Source organism: Oryctolagus cuniculus, chromosome 6 (assembly GCF_964237555.1).
Source record: "Oryctolagus cuniculus chromosome 6, mOryCun1.1, whole genome shotgun sequence".
Classification (NCBI taxonomy): Eukaryota; Metazoa; Chordata; class Mammalia; order Lagomorpha; family Leporidae; genus Oryctolagus; species Oryctolagus cuniculus.
This window is the reverse complement of record NC_091437.1, coordinates 33,339,001-33,360,091: the sequence shown is the minus strand read 5'-3', so window position 1 is coordinate 33,360,091 and position 21,091 is coordinate 33,339,001. Positions and strand designations below refer to the sequence as shown.

Below are 21,091 nucleotides of genomic sequence, written 5' to 3'. Positions count from 1 at the left end.
CATTTGAGCAGTGAATCAGTGGATGGAAGGTCTCTTTCTCACTTTGTTTTTGTTTCTCTGTCACTCTGTCTTTCAAATAAATAAAATAAATCTTGAAAAAAATGAGAGCATACTTTCTTAATAGGGTTATTTGGGTAGGAAGTAAGGAAATGCAAGTACCACTCTCTGAGACATTAAATGTTCACTAGATCGAAGTTACTGCTGCTAACAACATGGCACTTAGTATTGGATCCTTGTTGAATTCACACTTTGCCGTCTAAATAACCTTACTCATCCTCAGGCTAAAAAGAGAAAGCCTTGGGGTAAGTACGAGTGAGCTTGCAATTAGGAGGGGAACCAATCTTGTCTGTGATCCATGCACTCTGTAACCCCACAGTCACCTGCCTTTGCATAAGGGTCCATCAATATTTAACATGTGGTGTCAGTTGCTGTAAACCGAGCACACCCCAGCAAGAACTTCAATTAATTATATGCAGGAGGAGAGAAAATAAAATGCCTTTTTCTCAGAGCCCCCTGTTTCACTGGCTGCACGGAAGCCTGGAAACCACAGGGTGAACATTCTGCTGATGGGGGACCCTGAAGAGAAGCTGAATCAGAAGAACGACGACAAACCCCGGAAAGTGCGATTTAAAATCTCCTCCTCCTACAGTGGCCGAGTGTTGAAGCAGGTCTTTGAGGACGGGCAGGAGTTAGAGTCGCCGAAGGAAGAATATCCTCACAGTTTTCTCCAGGAGTCCCTTGAACCCATGGATGGTGTTTATGGGTCTGGGGAACCCCCCAAGCCCCAGGTGTACTCCCCTAAGCTCACTGCTCAGAGGATCAGTGTGTTTAGAGAGGGCAGTGCCTACACTTTGGCCGGCAGCCAGCCGCTGTTCAACAATTACAAGGCGAATGACCATAAGGTTGGTATTGTGTGCGGCATATAAGCTTTGAGGGTATGCTTCCTGCAGTGTGTTCACAGGAGCACCTAAGTGCTTCCGATTTGTATCTTGCTCACTCTTGCCTCCCAACTAGAGGTAAAGGTGCACTAAATGGGAAGATGTTATTAGAACAATATTTCTGGGGCAAAAATAGCATGCTTGTTGACTACCCATTGGAAAGTGCAATGAGCATATATATGGTACTCAAATTCTGTCTAGGGTAATGCATTGTAATTGGGTCTTCGGCTGGGTTTTCGCGGTATGGAAATTAAATAGAGGTGCAGTGGTTTGCAGGTTGCCAGACTGCTGTTTTAGAAAATTATGCAGCAGTGGGTCGTTTTGTTTTCTGAAAGAGCTGAGTGCTTGAAGGTGTTCATTTGATTCCAATTATTCAGCTTGTGGTTTATCTATGCCCCCCCCCCCTTTTCTACCCCACACTGATTGCTTTCCTAATATCTACTTTCTGAAATGTTTGTCTATTTGTTTTTTGCCTTTCCATTGCTTGGTAGCATGAGCTCTGGGTAGTAGAAGTACCGAGAAGAGATATGAAAAGTAAATCAGCCAGGGGTTGTGTTACATGGAGAAGAAGTTTAAGCTAATAGCTCCATGAAAGCATGTGTTTTATCTGTGAATTTCAATTATCTTCCTGAGTACCTTGAATAATCGAAAACCCAGACATGATTTTCTTTAAGGCTGGAAGAACCTGGAAAATATCACTGATTTCCAAAATTCATATGAGATGTGTATAAGCTCCCTGCCAGTGGGACCATGAATGCCTTTTTAAAGAAGATTAAATACAATTATATAATATATCCAGTTTATTAATGAATAGCATATGTTCTCATCTTTAAAGTGTGAAATTCGGATACTTCCTCTCTAATCATTTTTATTGTTAGTTTCCTAAGGTAATAGGTAATACAACTGTTGTAGACAAATGTATTGGCTTTGCTAGCATTGGTAAAAACATAATTATGGCATATCCATAATTATAAAATATAATACTAGGGTTTTTTTGATATTAAAGGGGACTGGAATGAAAAACCACTTATGTATATGGAGTGGCCTTTGCATTAAAAAATGCTGCAACGTGCGGTCTCTGTCTCTACCTACCACATTGGCTCTTTATTGTAACCTCGAAAAGAAAGGCCAAGTATGGTCATTCCTACTTTGTAGATGAGGAAAGCTGAGTGCAAAATTGTTGAGAGACCATCCAATTTTATAGGGTCATAGGGAGTGAGAATAAGAATTCATATCTTCTGATTCCCCATACTTTTTGTCTTATGGCATGTTTCTAGAAAACAAGATCATTACATAAAAGCAATGATGATGGTAATAGTACCACTTATTGAGTGCTTCTTAGGTCTTAGTAGCTAAACACTAGCTTGTAGTTGCAGTGTTTCTTGTTTTAAAAATTATTTATTTCCTTTTCACGTTAAAGACAGGGAGGCAGAGACAGATCTTCCATCTGCTGGTTCACTCTCCACGTGCCTGCAAAATGTGGGGCTGGGCCAGGCCATAGCCTGGAGCCAAGAATTCAATTTGGGTCTCCCAAATGGGTGACAGGGACCTAGGTACTTGAACCACCATCTGCTGCTTTGCAGGGTGTGCGTCATCAGGAAACTGAATCAGAACTGGAGCAGCCGATGCTCAAGCTAGACTCTCCAGTGTGGGATACAGGAATCCAAAGCCTCAACATAACTGCTGCCCCAAATGTCTGCCCTAGTATTTCTTTATATCTTATTTGTGGGTTTAGAATTGACAAAGCTATAGTTTATATAGACCTTGTACAAAACCACAGTGGATGGTTTTTGGACTGCTCTAAAGTCAGGTGCCCAATGTGGCACTTATGGAAGTGGGTGATTTGACATAGATTTTTTTTTTTAAAAGATAAGTGAAGTTTCATGACAACATGGTGCAGTTCGTTAATGCACAGAACTCCAGAGATCTTGCTGAGGTTTGGAGTCCTGCTTCATTCCAGCTTTCTTATTTTCTTTGTTGCCCATTCAAGTGCCATGTCCTAATCTGAGCCAGCCTGAGGGTGTGAGCATGGCCAGAATGAACTACTGTAGCACCACCCAACAAAATATTTATTAAAAACAAAGAAATGGGAGCTGAGATGCCACCAGTTTTTGTAATTTTTTTTATTTGACAGGTAGAGTTATAGACAGTGAGAGAGAGATAGAGACAGAGAGAAAGGTTTTCCTTCAGTTAGTTCACCCCCTAAATGGCCGCCACAGCCAGTGCTGCGCCGATCCGAAGCCAGGAGCCAGGTGCTTCCTCCTGGTCTCCCATGCGGGTGCAGGGCCCACGCACTTGGGCCATTCTCCACTGCCCTCCCGGGCCACAGCAGAGAGCTGGACTGGAAGAGGAGCAACCAGGACTAGAACCCGGTGCCCATGTGGGATGCCGGCGCCACAGGCGGAGGATTAACCAAGTGAGCCATGGCGCCAGCCCCGCCACCAGTTTTCAATAGTGAATCCAATCATTAAAAAAAATCTAGTAAATCCTAGTAATGAGATCACATCGGGTTAAAAGCAATGATTCAAAGAAAGGACTCTGGACTTGAACAGATCTTTGTACACTTGTGTTCATGATAGCATCATTCACAGTTGCCTAAAAGCAGTAACAATCCAGATGTTCATTGACTGATGAATGGGCAAACAAAATGTGATATGGACTTAGAATGGAATATTATTCAGACTTGGAAGAAAGGACATTTTGACACATACTACAGCATGGATTAATCTTGAAGACATAATGCAAAGTGAAACCAGCCAGTCACAAAAATAAAAATACTATATGACTGCACTTAGATAACGTACCTAGAATAGTCAAATTTTGTCAGATACAGGCAGAAAGTACAAAACTGGTTGCTGAGGCTGGCAGCAGGAGAAAAGGAAGAGTTATTGTTTAGTAAATTCAGTTTCTGTTAGGAAAGTAAAAGATCTGGGGATAGGTGGGGTGATGGCTGCACAATACTATGAATGCACTTAAGGCTACTGAACTCTTTACACTTAGAAATGGTCATAGTGATAAATTTTATAGCATGTGTATTTTTCCACAATAATCATAATAATTCAAAATAATATGGTGTGCATATTTTCTCACAGTAACAATAATAATAGTAATAATTTATGAGAAAAGTAAGGGCTTAACTGTCAGTCAAACCTGGCTTGATATCCAGTTCTACCTATTTGCAGTGTGAGCTCTGACAAGTGACTTAATCTTGTACAGCTTCAACAACAACATCTATGAGGGAATTAAGAGTTTCTGCATAAGAGGGTTCTTGTGGCAGGTGCAAAAGATAACAATAAGAAGCACTTATCATGGCCCTTGGCATGTTGCATGTGCCCAGCAATGTTCCTCAGTATTACAATAATGAGCAGGTTCTTACACAGACATGCTGAGTCTTTTTTATTTCATATAATGGGTAGAGAAAGTAGTTATAAATAATTAAAACATTTTGAGGAGTTAAAACCAACTGACATTGATAAGGTTTACTAAAAAAATGGAAGGTATGCGATGTTTGCTGAATATCCACTTTGCACATATTATGTAATTTCATCACTGCAGTATTTTTAGGAAAAAAAGTTTTACAAATTGGAAAAACAGAGGTTCATAAGGGTTAAATAACTTGCACATCCACATAGTTGTCAAATAGTGTTTGAATAAAATTTCAACTCACATGTGGCTCTCCCCAGATCCCATTAAATTTTTAGTATCCAACAAGGCATTCCTGCATTTAAACACAGAGCATTGGAAAGCTTTAAGAGTGCTTGAGTAGCAATCTCTGGGCATGTTGCCACAGACACTAGGACATTTGCAGATGTTCAATCACACAGGTTGCCATTCGGAGCCTTATGGAAGGAAATGAAACAATCCTGGCTCCATCCTGGTCCTCTATAATGCAAGAGTACATGTTCCTCCCTGGGAAATTGGATGTAACCAGATAATGTGAACTTTAGTTACACCCAGAGAGTTTCCTTCGATGCAAGGAAGAATTTGGCTGTCATGTTGACTGAAACTTAAGCACACCTTCAAGATGATTTGGGACCTTCCATCTTGGAAGAACAAGCTAAAATAGGCTTGCCGTCCTTGGTGTCTCAAACATTGTCTAGGGTAGATGCAGTTGACTTAGGTGATCTCAGATTCTCTTAGCATATTGAAACTTTTGCTTTCAAAAAGCAAAGCAAAACAACACAGCTGCAGATATGAAAAAGCTTCCTAGTAACTGAGCCCCTTTGGCTATTACTGGAAGTAGAAATGGAACCTTCCAAAGGTACCACTATCCTTATCTTCCAGCATTCAGAAACTGATAGTCCAGAGTGTGAAATAGGAATCCAGTGTGCATAAAACAATAGGAAATGGAAGCTGCTACATGATCCCCCAGAGAGAGGGAGAGAAAACAGGGCCAGATAGGAAGCTCATGGCTTAATAAATAATTATTGAAAACTTTATGAATGTGTTTTTTTAAACGATTTATTTGTTTGAAAGAGTTACACAAAGGGAGACACACACACACACACACAGAGAGAGAGAGAGAGAGAGAGAGAGAGAGCGTGCGCTTTCATCTGCTAGTTCACTCCCTAGGTGGCTGCACTGGCTGTGCCTGGGCCAGCCCGAAGCCAGGAGACAGGAACTTCATTTGAGTCTCCCACATGGGGATAGGGGTCCAGGCACTTGGGCCATCTTCCACTGCTTTCCCAGGGTTGATACCAGGGAGCTGGATTGGAAGTGGAGCAGCTGGGACAAGTCCTAGTGACTACTTGGCATGCCAGCACTGCAGACAGCAGCTTAACCCAGAATGCCACAGCACTGTCCCCTTATGAGTGTTTTGATAAGAAACCTGAATATTGAAGTCTTGCTCAAGCCAGGTTTTCTATGAATATGTGGGAGCTTTAAATATGAGAATGATTAACTATAGCACTTAAATATTTTTTATTTTAATAGTTCTATAAATGGCAAAATATTACACGCTGAGACATGTATAATATGACTGGACATGCACTATTTAACAGTTTTTAATAATAATAATAATAATAGCAATAACGCCTGCCACTTGTATATTATCTCCCACTCTTGCAAACCATGTTTTATGTATTTTTCAGAGCACCTCCAACCCCTAGAAGGTGATACAATTAACCCAGGGATAAGCGTGAAAATATTTAGTCCCAGGGACATTGACAAACCAGCAAGGAAGTCAGAAGAATTGAGGCAAGGTCCTGAGAGTTGGGTCCTGCCCATTAACTCTTACATTACTGGGTTTGGGGATGTTAGAGATTCTCTGAAGGAAGCTTGGGCTAATAGGAGGTGACTTAGGAGTCTCAGGACAACATCTTTTTACCAGTTAGCATGGAGGTATTTCTACATTTTGATAACTGCTCTGTCTGGGTGGTGCCCACTGGCTGGATGTCAGCCCATTTGCAGGTGCACGACTGAAGTTCTGAGAGATACGTGCTCCATGATACCACAGTGTCTCCCACTAAGTGGAGAGCAGAATTAAGGTCCAATGTGGTTTCTCTCCAGGCTTTCCTAACTCTGGATAAAAAGATGTATTCTTGGTGAAGTCATTCCTAAACCTTTACTCCCTAGGAGTCTCTACTGTATTGTGGTATTGTTAAACTTTATTTCTGAGCAAATGATTAAGTAACACATCATTGAAACTATACAAGGGACATAAAGCTATTAATGTGTTAGAAGTCTACTTATTGACATAAATAGGTTTTCATATTATATGCATAGTGGAAAATGTGTGTTATAACAGAGTTGTATACTGTTTTTTTTTTCTTTTTCTTTCTTTCTTTTTTTTTTTTTTTTTTACAGGTTTTGGGGGAATGCTTGTCAATAGCTCAGTGCAGGTGTCAAGACTGTGGGACTTTTTGGGCAGACTTGGGTTCAAGTCCTAGCCATAGTCTCTGAGTCTCTGAGCAATTCTGTCATCTTGGGGAGACCCTTAACCCCACTGAAACACAGCTTCCTCACCTATAAATGTGGTAATCATAGTGATGTTTAGGGGGAGTAGTGAGGTAATGTTGATAAAATGCTTAGCATAATGCCCAACACACAAATAGTTCTCAGTAAATGGTATCTACTAGTGTTACTATTTATGTCTAGAAAGGTTTGGGGAGACATCTATATAAAACAAAAAAGTCTTCCTTTGCATTTGTTAAGTATACACTGTGCCCAGTTCTGCACAGTGGTATGCAGTTGGAACAGAAAGTCTAGATCTGCCCTCTGGAGCTTTGCACATTTTTTACATTTTTAAAATTTAACTTTGATGATTATTATCAGCAAGAGGAAGGAATCTGGGTTTCATGGCATCAGAGAAATGAGAAAAACCATAGAAAGAATTGTAGAATTGTACCTGTGGTGTTTGATGAGATCATTAAGTGTTGGGTGATATAAATTCTTTCTCTCCTATTTTCTGGGTATTAGACAAGTTCTATAGCCCTGTTTTTGGTGTTTGGTGGCAAAAATGGAATGTCCATTCTTCATTTTTCTAGCCCCCACCTATTATCGATTTTGGAAAGATAATCATCTACACGAATAACTTGAAAATTATCCGAACCCCGATGGACAAGAGAGACTTCATGAGGAAGATTCTCCAGAAAGAGGAGGAAGCTGAAGAGGAGTCTCTGATGGGAAAAGAAGAAAGCTATGGAGACAGGGACCAGAACCATGGGCCTCTGCCCGAGATGGAAAGCACATTCCACAGCCAGTATGCACAGGTATGTCAGAACAGGCAGGGTATCACTGGGCTTTGAGAGACAGCCTGGGGTCCAGGTGCCAAAGATTCCTTATCGTCTCACTTCTCTCATCTCCCAAATGTACCCAACTCTCCACAGCTTCTCTGGAGTCAACTTTCTTCTCTCTCTCTTCCTAGGGACCCAGGCCACCTGACACCAGGAAAGGCTCTGAAGGCTCTATTCACAACCACTCGTGTCCTTCTAGAACCTGAAGATAATGTTTTCAAGATTTACTTTGTTATTTACTTTAATACCAGAGTAATAGAGAGAGGGAGAAACAGATAAAGAGATCTTCCATTCTCTGATTCACTCCCCAAGTGGCTGCAATGGTCAAGGCTGGAGAAGGCAGAAGCCATGATTCTGTCACTCCTTCTGGATCTGCCACATGAATTGGTGCCACGTGAATTGGTGCCACTTGAATCTGCTGCTTTCTCCAGAGCATTAGCAGCAAGCTGGACTGGAGCAGCCAGGACGATAACCTGTACTCTTGTATGAGATGTGGGCAACACTGCAGGCAGTGGCTTAACATACTGAGCCACAACACAGGCCCCTTGAAGATATTTCTGAAATGAAAATCTTATCAAGTCACCTCCTCAGTCAACATCACATCCCTCAAAGCTTTTAATGGCCTCTCATTGCTCGGGATGAGGCAAATCCATACTTATTCCCGAAAGCTCTTTGAAACATGGCCACTGCTGTTGTCTCCAGCGTCATGTCTTTGTATCTCTCTCTGTCTCAGCCACACTGCCCATCTTTCCATTCCCTGTGTGTTCTTTGCTTTTTCCTACCAGAAGCAACCCTCTCTTTGGAAAGTTCTCCAGATTCCCCAGGAAGGAGTCCCTTCCTCAGAGGAATCTGCCCTTCTAGGAGAATAAAATATTCTAGAATGGGCCCATCAGGGTACCTCATATCCCTCTTCACAGTTGCAGTCTTTTTCTTATCTGATTATTTGGTTAATGTTTCCTCTTTCTTAGCAGGATTCAGTCTCCACAAAGCAGGGGCCATGTTTATGTTGGGTGCAACCTTGAGCTGCAATGTTAAAAGTAGAACCTGGCATATAACAGATGCTTAACAAATATTAGTTAAATGTTTCTGCAGAGAAGGTTGGTGAATTTGAAACCAAAGTTGTTGCACCTGGTAAGAGGCATTCATTCTGCCATTGCCGTCTCTTGTCTTCTACACAGCACTGTTAAGTACCTAGCATAGCAACAAGCAGATGATTGGGCATTGTGATCCGAACGAAGCATGACCTTCCCACTTAAAAGTCTTTAAAAGTTGTATTATTTCCCATATTGTAACTTGCAGAAGCATATGTTTTCACAGGAATGGCAGAAATGGTAAAATTCAGGTCACCCTGCGGTCTGAATGGAAAAGCAACAGCAGGCCTGATATGACAATTATCTTCAAATTCAGTTTGGAGAGATCTGCGTTGTTTAGCTGTAATGCTGCGAGGTAGGACAGAGGTGTGCAGCGAAGGCTGCTGTGAAAGGTTATACTTCCCCTGCCTGTCCTTTAAACTCTCTTTTAAATTGCTATTTATTTGCCTAGCCCTTCATGCAGTAATGCCCAGACCAGTTTTATTCTAAAAGAGAGGGTCGAAGAACATCAAGGAGCTCCTTCTGACCCACAGGCTCTTTGTTCAGTTTTATAGAAGAGGGAAGCAGTGTGAACCTGATGAAAGAGCAGGGCAAGGCTGAAAGCCAGGCCACACTTGAACCTCTGTATTAACCACAAAAGAAACAGAGGAGAATAATTGAGTTGAGCCACAATAGGGAAAATCTGTTTTTGTGTTTAGTGAATTTGAAGCCATAAATCATCTGACCTCCTATATGGTTTATGTGATCTCAACTTTGAGATAATAGTAATAGTAATAACAATAATGATGATGATGATAATAATAGTTGTCATTCATTGAAGGCTCATGATAGCCAGGCACTATGCCCAGTGTATTTCATGAATTAGTCTGTCTAATTCTCATAAGGACCCTGTGAAGTGGGGATTATTAACTATTTCGTTCTGTAGCTGGTACAACTGAGGCTCAGAGAAGCTAAGTAACTTCCCAGAGATCATATAAGCCAGGAGTCAAATCCAAGTTCACCTGTCTACCAGTTTTATGATCAGACCCACCCAACAGTTTCTACATGGGTGCTGGTTACCATCAGGGTTACGCAGCCCTTTGAGTCTGCAGTGAAAGCTATGGCCCTGGCTCTCCTTGGTCATGGAGCTAGTGAGAGATGGCTTGGGTATGTCTATTGCATTCTAGAACCTAAGCTTTGCTGTGCACCTATGTCCTGAACCCTCTGAGAAGAAGTTTTTCTGAGAAGAACTTTAAAAATACTGAGAAAGAAAGGAAGACTGTTAAATGCCTTGTATAAAGTAGGTCTCATTAAAGTTTTGTTGAATTCACAGAATGATTACGAACAGCATGTTGAGGGTAGGTGGTTGGAGAAAGAGGGGTAACCAGGATAAAAATGGGAAATCCAATGAAACTCCTCATCACATGCTTAGAACATTATAACATGTGATATAATTTGAAGATTTTTCTTACTCTCTTTGGTGAGATTGTCAGAACATTTCATCAATCTTTCAATTTTTGTCCTGGCACTATGTACAAGAGAATTTTTAGATAACATCTGTGGTATTGTGGTAGGATTTTAATGTATTCTCCTTGGCAACGTTGACTCATACTTATATCATTAAAATCTCATTGGGATCAGGCACAAGACATTAGAAATACTGGATTTTGCAGACAATTAGATTGTGGCAATTTTTTAAAAAGATTTATTTTATTTATTTGAAAGGCAGAGTTACAGAGAGTGAGAAGGAATGACAGAAAGAGAGAGAGAATTTCCATCAACTGGTTCACTCCCCACATGGCCACAACGCCAAGGCTAAGCCAGACTGAAGCCAAGAGCCTGGGACCCCATTCAGGTCACCCACGTTGATTGGCACGGTTCCAAACACTTGGGGCATCTTCCGCTGCTTTCCCAGGTGCACAAACAGACAGCTGGAACTGGCACTCATGTGGGCTGCTGGCACTGCAGGCAGCAGCTTAACCTGCTGTGCCACAACGGTGGCCCTGGCAATTTGTTTTAAAATTATCTTGGCAAATAAATTGATTTTGAATACTTTAAAGGAAGAAAATAAATTTTCCATAATACATTAAAACACAGCAATGATCTATAAAATATTAACAACAGAGTGCATGGAGTTTTTTTCAGTTGGGTAATCAGTTCTATTCCCTAAATCTAGAATAAATAAAATTTAATAGCAGTTTGCAGGATGATGAAGCAATTCTGAAAACTGATGCTTCCTTTTCCATGATTACTTTTATTATAAAGAAAAACTGTTGGTTGGGTGGAGTTAACCAATGGGCTCCATTTGTCTGGTTAGTCCCTAGAATTTAAGAATGAGAAAGGTGGTCTAGACGTTGCTGTTTTGTTTGTTGATTCATTTGGACAATATGTGAACAAATACTGTGCCAAATACCATGCTAGCTATCCAGTAAGTGATGGTGAAAAGTACTAGCCCAGAGAGCTGCCTGTCTAGACAGCTGAAACTTCCAGCAGAGTGTAACACCCACCACGCCATGAACAGTACAGGTGGCCATGGGGAGGGCCCTTGGTCCTTAGGCGTAGGCGAGCAAGGCTTCTTAAGAAAGCATTACTCAGCTGATATCTGAGAACAAGTGGGAGTTGGCTCTTGTGGGCATAAGGAAAGGTCTTTGGAGAGCAAGTGTAGCCATGTCCAAAGACAAGAGACTAGTGGAAGAAGTGTCAAAAAATTTAAATTGACTAATGAGACTGTATTTTATTCTGAGGATTTTCCTGGAGGTTGGCTTTTTATTAAAAGGTTTCTGGAGGGCTTTCTCTGTGGCACTCACTATTGTAGGTGACTTAATGAAGCTGACATCATCGAGAGAACATCCCACAAGACCATAAGCGGGGTTCACACTGTATTCATGTCAGAGTTGGGGGCGGCTGGACTAATGATGTGGCTGTGGGCTGGAGAAAACAGGATGGATTTGAGGAGTTCAGAAGGTGAAATAGACCAGGCTTGTTACCTGATTCACCCGATATTGATCTTCTTTATTCACAGTGTACAGGGAACACAAGGATTGTCAGTTTCTTTAAGATGTCACCCAGGGGTGGAGAACCTTTTTTCTGCCAGTGGCTGCTTAGACATTTATAACATAATTTGTAGGCCATGCAAAATTATCAAATTAAAAATTAGCCTGCTATAGATTTATTGGATTTTGAGTTCTGCCTGTGACCGCCTTGGCAGGGCCGGAGGAGATGATGACGTGGGCCGCACATGGCCTGTGGGCAGGAGATTCCCCACCACTGTCTTAGGGGAAGAGCAAGACAGTAACCAAGGGGCACTTGCTGCGGAGTGAGTCAGGGACTAGCATCTTGTTGGAAAGGCTTAGAAGTTACTCATTCTTGTGGAGAACCTCTGTTATACCAGATAGTATTGCATTTACCTATATGAGGATACTCCTAAGAGTTTATGTGAAAAGGAATTAAGAAATGAGTTTGTTTTAGTGGAATTTAAAAAAAAGATTTATTTATGTATTTGAAAGTCACAGTTACAGTGAGAGAGAGAGAGAGATTGAAAAAGAGAGAGAGAGAGAGAGAGAGAGAGATCTTCCATTCATTGGTTTATTCCCCAAATGGCTGCAACCACTGGGCTAAGCAAGGCTGAAGCCAGGAGCAAGCAGCCAGGAGCTTCTTCTGGATCTCCCACATGGGTGGCAGGGGCCCAGAGACTTGAGCCATCTTCTGCTGCTTCCCCAGACACATTAGCAGGGAGCTGGATGGAAAGTGGAGCAGCCAGGACTCAAACAGCACCCATTTGAGATGCCGGCTCTGTAGGTGGCAGCTTAACCTGTTGTGCCACACATCTGGCACCTGGAAAAAATTTTTGAAATCCATATGCACAAGGTGTCTGCAGAAAGTTCATGAAAAATGCCTACTATGAAAAAACTGTATGGATTTCAAAATATTTTGTGAATCTTATCCACATAACATTATCTTTTCCTTCCATTTTGCCATGAACTTTTAAGGCATCCTCATATCCCCTGGTCTGATATTGCAGCTACTCATAGGGGTAAGCATCACCATTTCCACTTCACAGGTAAAGAAACAGATTGGGAGGGTGAAGTAGTTGTCCCAGTTGCACAGTGGATGTCAGACGCCACCTCAGCATTAGTCTGCCAGTTCCAGAGCACAGAGCTCTAATGCACTGAGCCTTGCTCAGCTCTGTAACAGAATAAACAGCTGCAGCTCTGGAGTATGTAACTGATTCATTTATTCGTTTCTCCGCTCAGTCGCTCAGTCACACCCAACAGCCTTACCTGGACACTTACTGTTGGGCACCTACAATGAGGCGCGGTGAATGTCCTCGTTAGGAGCGTGAATGCTGGTCCTCAAATCTCTGGGATCCAGCTCTGCCTCTGTGTGGGCCTTTGTGGCCCACCAGTTAGTGAGTTTAACAGTGTTGGAGTTGCCTGGGTCTGAGTCTCAGCTCTTCTGCTCCCCTTTCCAGCTTCCTGCTAGAGTGCACCTGGGAGGCAGCAGGTGATGGCTTAGGTGGTTGAGTTCCTTCTACCCACGAGGGAGACCTGGATGGAGTTCCTGATGGATGGAGTTCCTGATTTCTGGCTTCCATCTAGCTCAGCCCCTGCTGTTCTGAGGATCTGGAAAATGAACCAGAAGATGGGAGATCTCTGTCTCTGTCTCTCTGCCCAAATAAAATAAGTAAATAAATAAATGAAAAATAATAAAAACAAACTGTGTCTTCCAAATTGTGTGTGAGACTGTTGGCAAATAACTTCTCAGTATCTCATTTTCTTATCTGTAGGACAACATGGTAATATTATACTATCTCATTTGGATGTTGTGAGGATTAGATGGATTGATTTATACAAAGCTCTTAGAACAATGCCTGGCACCTCCCAGGCATGTAACAAGGGTTCTCTGTTAGTATTTGGCAAGGAGGAAGATAAGGTCCTTGCCCTCTGGGCCTTACAAGAATAACCTGTTGAGTGTGATAAGGGCCAAGAGAAATGAAGAACCTTGGAATGCAGGGTGTGTTGGCAGGGGTAGCTGTCTTTGGGATGTCCAGCAGGGAAACTATCTCTGATAAAATTGCTATAATTATTCTGTGTCGCAGTCAGTTCCTTCAGTGGTGTTTGTGTGGGAAATACGTTCTAATTCTGTCCAAGCTTTTGCCAAAGCCCAGTGCTATTTTAGACCTGCATGTGTGAACAATGGACTTGAACTGATGCTCCAACTAAACCCTGACCTGTCTCTTGCAGGAAGGGGAGCTGCCCGAGGACAACTGTTTTCACTGCCGAGGGTCGGGCAGTGCCACCTGCTCTCTGTGCCACGGCAGCAAGTTCTCGATGCTGGCCAACAGATTCAAGGAGTCCTATCGGGCCCTCAGGTGCCCTGCCTGCAACGAGAATGGCCTACAGCCTTGCCAGATTTGCAATCAATAGCCTGTGGCTTTTGCATGTCTGCTTTTCCCATACCCTCCCTAAAGCTATTCTAATAAACTGCTCCCTCCTCCTTCTCCTGCCTGTTTCAGCAAGGAAGCCCCAGTGACTGCAGTCACCTCCACCACTGGCAAAACTCAATTATTCCGTGACATTTAGTGAAGCTGGTAACATCTCTATGTGGGTCTAGGTAACAGGGGCATTTTCAAATCAGAGTCTGCTTTGAAACCAGTTTTAAAATTATCCTTCCAGAAACATGTGCATGCATCTCACTTGACTTAGCTCCATTTTCTCCTTGCACCAGTGAACAAATAAATGTATACTTCAGGCTGCAGGTTGAAGTCATTTTCTGGTTAGGAGTTATTTTGCAAAATTATGCTGTGAGAAAGGAATAAAAAATGCAGGGTTTTGATGAGCTGGATTCCCATTGCTTATTATGCATCTTGAATTGTTATTGATCAAATTGAATTTCTAATTGAGCAGAAGAGGAAAGGCATAGGCATGCTACCGTGAGCAAAGCAGGATGTTCATTCTGGAGATAGGGAAGCCAAGGACGCCTTTCCTTTCAAAGTCTCCATTCTCCTGTGTGATGTGCTTGGGTAATATTCACACAGGCAGTGAGCACTACTACTTCTTAGGTCAAGATGAGATAAGACACTTTTGTGCGCCTCTAACTACTAAAGTTATAAGCCGACTCAAAGCTACTTATGATAAATTTGGTGCTCAAGTATGCATGCATGATAAGGAGTTCTTTTAGCCTCTGAATTATTACCAAGTAAAGAAATCTATTTTATGTCTAAGGGTTAGCCATGATCTTTTCAAAAGGGACTGTGGATATTTTATAGGTATCTACTGGAAACCTCTAAGAGAATAGTGAACCATGGTGGATTTTTAGCGATTATGTTTTACTACCCATGAATACACATGGAGATGATTGTTTCATTTGAAAGTTGATTATAAAATTTAAAAAGGGGACAGGTGTTGTACAGTAGGTTAGCCACTGCTTGAGATGCCCACATCCCCTGTCAAAGTGCTTGGCATCCAGTCCCACTTCTGTTTCTGATCCAGCTTCCTTTAATGTGCCTGGGGAAAAAGCAGATGATGGCCCAAGTACCTGGATTCTTGTCATCCACGTGGGAGACCTCAATGGATTCCTGGAATCTGGCATGGGCACAGCTGAATCCAGGCTATTGTGGGCATTTGGGGAGCAAACCAGCAAATGGAATGTCTGTCTGTCTGTCTGTCTCTCTTTCTCTCTTTCTTTCTGCCTTTTGAATCAATCAATCAATCATTTAAAAAATTTAAAAAGTACCTTTATTCATGAGTTTTTGTAGCTGTAACTTCCAATTCCCATACCCTTGGAAAGTAACCCTGTTAAAATCTGCTATCTACCGAGACTCATTGCTTTTCTATAATAATGATTTGGATTCCATAACAATAATTTTTCAAGGTTTGTTTGTTATTCTCTACTATCCAGCTGTTAAAATATTTCAACAATGGAATTGTTTTCAAGCAATATTAACAGTTCTAATAAAAATGATCAAAATACTTTTTGAAATTGCCTGGCCCTCTCATCAAGGACTTACTATCTCCACCAGCTTCCTTGGCTCTGCACCTAATTACCTCCTCCCTCTGTCTCGGTTATTGACTGCTCTGCCTTTCCAGAATCCCAGAGGAAGGATTGACGTCAAGAGGACGTTTAAGCGCATTCTGCTCTTTGATAGGAGCGTTTAACCACAAATACTGTGTGAGCGCCCCCTGCAGGGCAATACTGGCAGATGAGTGAGTAAGTGGACAAGTAGGGAGAATGAAGTCACAGGCGAAGGCGTGTGTGAGTGTGTGTGTGTGTGTGTGTGTGTCAGGTGAGGGGGATGCCTTTCCTTGGAAGCCATGATTAAGAATTTGGGCTTTGCTGTCAGTTAGGACCTGCTGTGGATGGGGCCTCTTTTCTGTCAACTGCACACACTCTCCTCCTAGGCGCCCCCCTTACTGCTGGGCAGAGATCCGCAAACTACACTTCCCAGACTCCCTTTCCTGCTGGCTCTCTAGTAGGTTCTGACAAGGGGAGGTACTGCAGGAGTTGGCAGGATGGGAGGAAGGCTCCTCCTTCCTATTCTGGAAGCAGGCTCCTGGCAGCGTCTTCCCCAGGACAGCTGCAGTAGCAGCAGCAGCAGCAGCAGATGGCAATGCTGGCTCCTGCAGCTGGTGCCAACAGGAACCACTTCAGTAGCTCTGATTGCAGGTTCAGAGCAGCACCACTTTTCCTTTGTTCCTCCAGCCTAGTGATGCTATTGGCTTCCTGCAGTTACTAATCTTTGTAATCACTTCCCTGTAACATATTTTCTCTGCTCGAAGTATCTAGAGTGGCTCCCATTTTGCTGCTTGGACGCTGACTGATATAAACGCTTAGAGCAGAAGAAGGTCATGATCTGATTCATGTGTTAACAGGCCACTTTGGCTCCTGTGCTGAGAGAAGTCAGTGGGGCAAGGATGCAAGTGGGAGTCCAGTGTGGAGACCAGGGAGCCGTCCTGGTGACAGCTAAATGGTGGCTTGGGCCATTATGGTAAAAAGCCTTTAGGCATATATTGAAGGTAAAACCATAGGGTTTGCCTATTGTCCTTTGTACTTAGAAATATTGCTGATATAAAAAAAAAAGCTGAGGTGTCCTAAATCTAATTACAAAGGCCAAAGGGTGGAGGGGGAAGAGATAAAAAGAAGTTAATCCATTAATAGCTACAGGTGAAACCATCAAGAAGTTTATTTCAGATTTCTGATTGTATGTGGAAACTTTGACTTAAATCCTGTCCTGGTGACTCCAGGGCCTCTGTGACCTGTTTGCATATAAATTGCCCAGATCATTAAACCCAACCAATCCAAAGCAAGAAGTGCTTCTCCCTATGGACTGTCCTCCTGCTCCCAAACTTAGCCCTCTGCGCCTTATCCACGCCTGTTATCTATAGCCAGTGAGGGCTCATTGTAAATAACTTGAGCTTTCATTTTCCAAAATTCATAGATGTGCTCTTAGCTCTGGGTCCAGTGGACATGTTTTCAATTGCTCTCTAGCCTTGCTGCAGAAACTTGCCGCTGGGCCTCCTCTCTTTCCGATCATCATTTGCGATAGCTCAATATACTTGTTGACTCAGAGATACTTTCATTTCAGGAGTTGTGATTTAACATTGCTATGACCTGCTGCATGCAAAGCATATGTGAGGTCTTTGCCTAGTCGTGGAGATAAGTTTGCACTAAAATATCTTCCTGATTTGTGAACTGCAAATATTTAAATATTTTCAAGTGGATGGGGGAAGGCTTAGGAGTAAGTTTAGGGCAAGCTTAGCCAGCTCATCGGACTGTAAGAGCCCCTTGAGAGCCAGAAACAAATGTGAAAGTTAAAAAATACCATCGTAGTGATACTCTAATTAAAATAATACTAAATGATTTGGAAGTTCAAACCATTTTAAGTGAATGCATGTCTTTAAAATATAATGTTTATCCATCAATTCTTAATTGAAAAAAATTTTATTTGGTTTCTATTATGTGCTAGGCATTTGTGCAAGGTCTTCAGAATACAAAGATGGCAAAAGGCTTAGTATTTATCATTAATGGGGTTACAGTCTTGAACCTCTCCTCAGCATAATAAATGAATTTGACCTTGCAGTTTGGGGAGAACACTCTGGCTACCTATTGCTGCTTTTCCCATTGACTTTCATTTCCTCTGCTTGGCCGGGTTAGCTGGGCCCATTTGGGGTCTGTGTTACAGAACATATTTGTTGTTTTCACATAACAAGCACAGAACAGTTGTACTGTGTGCAAGACACTCTTCTAAGCACTTTGTGTTTATAAACTCCTTGAATTGTCCTACCAAAGTTCAGTTAATGGAGATTATTGGTCATTTCTTAGTCAAAGATATGCTGTGTCTTTCCATGCCACACACACCCGGATTAAACACATAGGCCTTCTCTGGACTGCTCAGAAACATCTTGCCCTAGCAGGCCCTGTGGCCATCAGGAACTGTGCTGACAATGGGAGCTATGCTTAGGGCGCTGATGTTGCATCACAGTAATGAGACAACATAACGAGCAAGCCCTCTTTTGCTGACTGCGCTAGCCACTTACAGCCATCCTGCTGGTTCCTTCTTTCTTTAGCTTCCCATCCCAGTTTGTCCCTATACCTGTACCTCTGTTAGCAGAATGACTCACCTGCACGTGGCTCAGCCTCCAGGTGTATCTCCTCCTCACTCACAAAGCCCTGCAGAGTCAAGGAAGCTTCCTTTCCCAGACCTCACCTTTCTTGGAAGACAATCATTTGAAAAGGCGCTATGCTCTCCCTCCCTGCCTATCGAGGGCGAGGAGGGCAGAGTCCATGGGCCTTAACCCTCTGCACCTAGAGCAATTCTGCCTTTTTATCCCTTTATTTTTATTTTGGCTTTCAAATAAGATGCTTGTTGAAGAGAGAGTTTCACATTTAAACGTTTTTGAAAACTGCATTAAGCATTAACTTTGTGACCTATAATTTGCCTTTACAAATTAAACTAGCCAAAGACATCAAGTAAGCTTAAGTTCACAGGAAAGATCTATCTTCTTATTCTAAATCTTGCACAAATATGAATCCCTCTGGGAACACATTCATTTAGATGGGTGCTGGTGACATTTATATAAAAATTTCTGTGGTTCACTGGAGCTTAATTGGAGTGAATTTTATGCTCAAGGTAAATTTGAAAGAAATGCTCGTGGTTGTTTTTATCACCTGTTCTCATTAGCTGCATCTCCTCATTTTCTAATTAAACGCAGTAATTATAGACAGTTCACATTCACGCAATTATGCGAGAGAGAAATGGAGTTATGTCATTGTCAAAACTGTGGCATATAATCACTGCCTGTGTTAAAGACATGTAAAATTCAGAGAAGGAAAGACCTGGAAGCAGAACATGGGGAACTTCCTCCATGCTTGAGAGACAGGAAGCAGGCAGGAGAGAGCAGAAGTTCACTCAGACCTTGATAACCGTGGAGCTGACATTCATCTCCTTTAGTGCTGTGCATTCCTTCTGTGTGGGACCTTTAGCCTCACTTCTCTACAGCTCCCAAGCTCTTCCTCCCTTATTAATGATTATTTCTCAGAAGAATGGGGCTCTTAATCCACACTAATGTGTAAGTGGGTGATAGTTGATCATGCCTGCTTTTCTAGGTTCAAAATGTGAATGTTTTTGAAGGCTGTCCATGTATGTCAAGACATAAGAAACCATGAAGATGAAAGAGACATCATATTTTCTCCCAAAGACATCATAATCTCATAGGGAACCAGAGATTCAAATGATTAATTGCAAAAGAAAATGATAAGTATCAATGGAGAGAAAGAATGTAGAAGGTGGTTGACTTTCCTTTGTTGTTGGTCTGCTTCATTCAGCTATGGGCTCCTCCTTGTGAACAGGAGCTCTGCCTCACCCATCGCTGTATTCCCAGCGCCCACCACAGTGCCTGGCACATAGATGTTCAGTACATGTTGGTGACTTGTAGTTTTCAAAAAAATGGCCTCTGGTTGCACACACAGGGCATTGTTGTTTTATGGTCGGTCCCTTGGAAGAGTTCACAGGTGGACAGCATCAGCATCTAAAATGATTCCAACAATCCCCACCTTTTGGTATTCCTGCCCTTGTATAACATCTTGCCCTTGAGGGTGGACTGGACCCAGAGATTGATTTCCAATGACAGGATTTGGCAAAATTACGGGATTCTGGGTTCCAGATTTGGTTACAAAGGCTTTCTTGCTCACCTGATAAAGCCAGCTGCATGCAGTGAGCTTCCTTACAGAGAGGTCCACATGATAAGGAGCAGAGGGTGGCCTCTGGTTAACAGCCAGCAAGGAACCGAGGCCATTAGCCAGAAATCTGCTGAGAGCTGAATCCTGCCGATGACCACATGAATGAACTTGTGAAGTGCTCTTTCCCCAGTTGAGCTGTGAGATGCCCCTTTGTTGATACTTTCACTGTAGCCTGTGTGAGACCTGGAGCCAAAACCACTCAGCAAAGCCATTATCAGATCCTTAGCCTGTGGGATAATAAGTATTGTTTTGAGTCAGTAAATTTTCAGATGATTTGTTACAGAGATATAAATAACTCATACAAAGTAAGGCCATCTCCTGTCTAGGTCCTTTTTGGCTGAGATTTTTGTGTCCGAAGGATTTTTTTTTTCCAGGAAAAGAATACTCGCAACCATTTGTTCTTTTTTTAATACTCAATTTATTGAGTTCATGAATCTAACACCAAAAACTGAAAAGCAATTTTTCTTGGGTCTCTATAAATTTAGTAAGCACATAATTTAAAAATAATTTAAACTAATGGCAATTATACATTTAGACGAGTTACTCTTTAAAAACATTTCCAAACCTTTATTCACAGACATGCAAAGATTTCAGAATGTACTGCTATGGTTTCACTTAAATAAACTCTAAAGCATCAGTATCATGGGTTTGATGCTTTTCTTACTTCTGTGCTTGTTTTTCTAGGCTTGTTCTGATGTGCCCGCTGGGTTTCAGTGGCACTATTATTTTTCCTTTCTGGAGTCACAAAATTGTTAGCAGACCCAAAGAAAAGATTATCTTATCAGAACAGCCTAGATTTCAGGACCTGGTTTATTGACTGATTAATTCTTAGACTTGTTTGCTTCTCCCAAGGTGATTCTAACCCAAACCACCTTTTTATAGTAAGCTTTCTTGTAGTTAAATCCTATCTGTCATGTCAGTGAGTCTCTTTAGGCCTTATCTTATGCCTAGGGTTTAATTTTGCAAGTATCTACCCTTGAAAAATTATTTTAATTATCCCTTGGCCATAGTTATATAACCGATTATCCTGTCACAATCAAATATTGATTTGGTTTATTAGCATTAAAAACTGACATCTCCCTTATTAGCACTGAGATTTAATCTCCTAGGA

General features: G+C 42.0%; 1 protein-coding gene across 1 annotated transcript; it reads left to right on the top strand.

Annotated features, from left to right (window-relative positions):
- Positions 1 to 546: 546 nt before the first annotated feature.
- On the top strand, positions 547 to 15,651 carry GRXCR2 (glutaredoxin and cysteine rich domain containing 2). Its single transcript, XM_002710280.5, has 3 exons — positions 547 to 902; positions 7,424 to 7,648; positions 13,986 to 15,651. The coding sequence occupies exons 1-3, from the start codon at positions 567 to 569 to the stop codon at positions 14,166 to 14,168; spliced, it is 744 nt and encodes a 247-aa protein (XP_002710326.3). The 5' UTR covers positions 547 to 566; the 3' UTR covers positions 14,169 to 15,651.
- Positions 15,652 to 21,091: the final 5,440 nt, after the last annotated feature.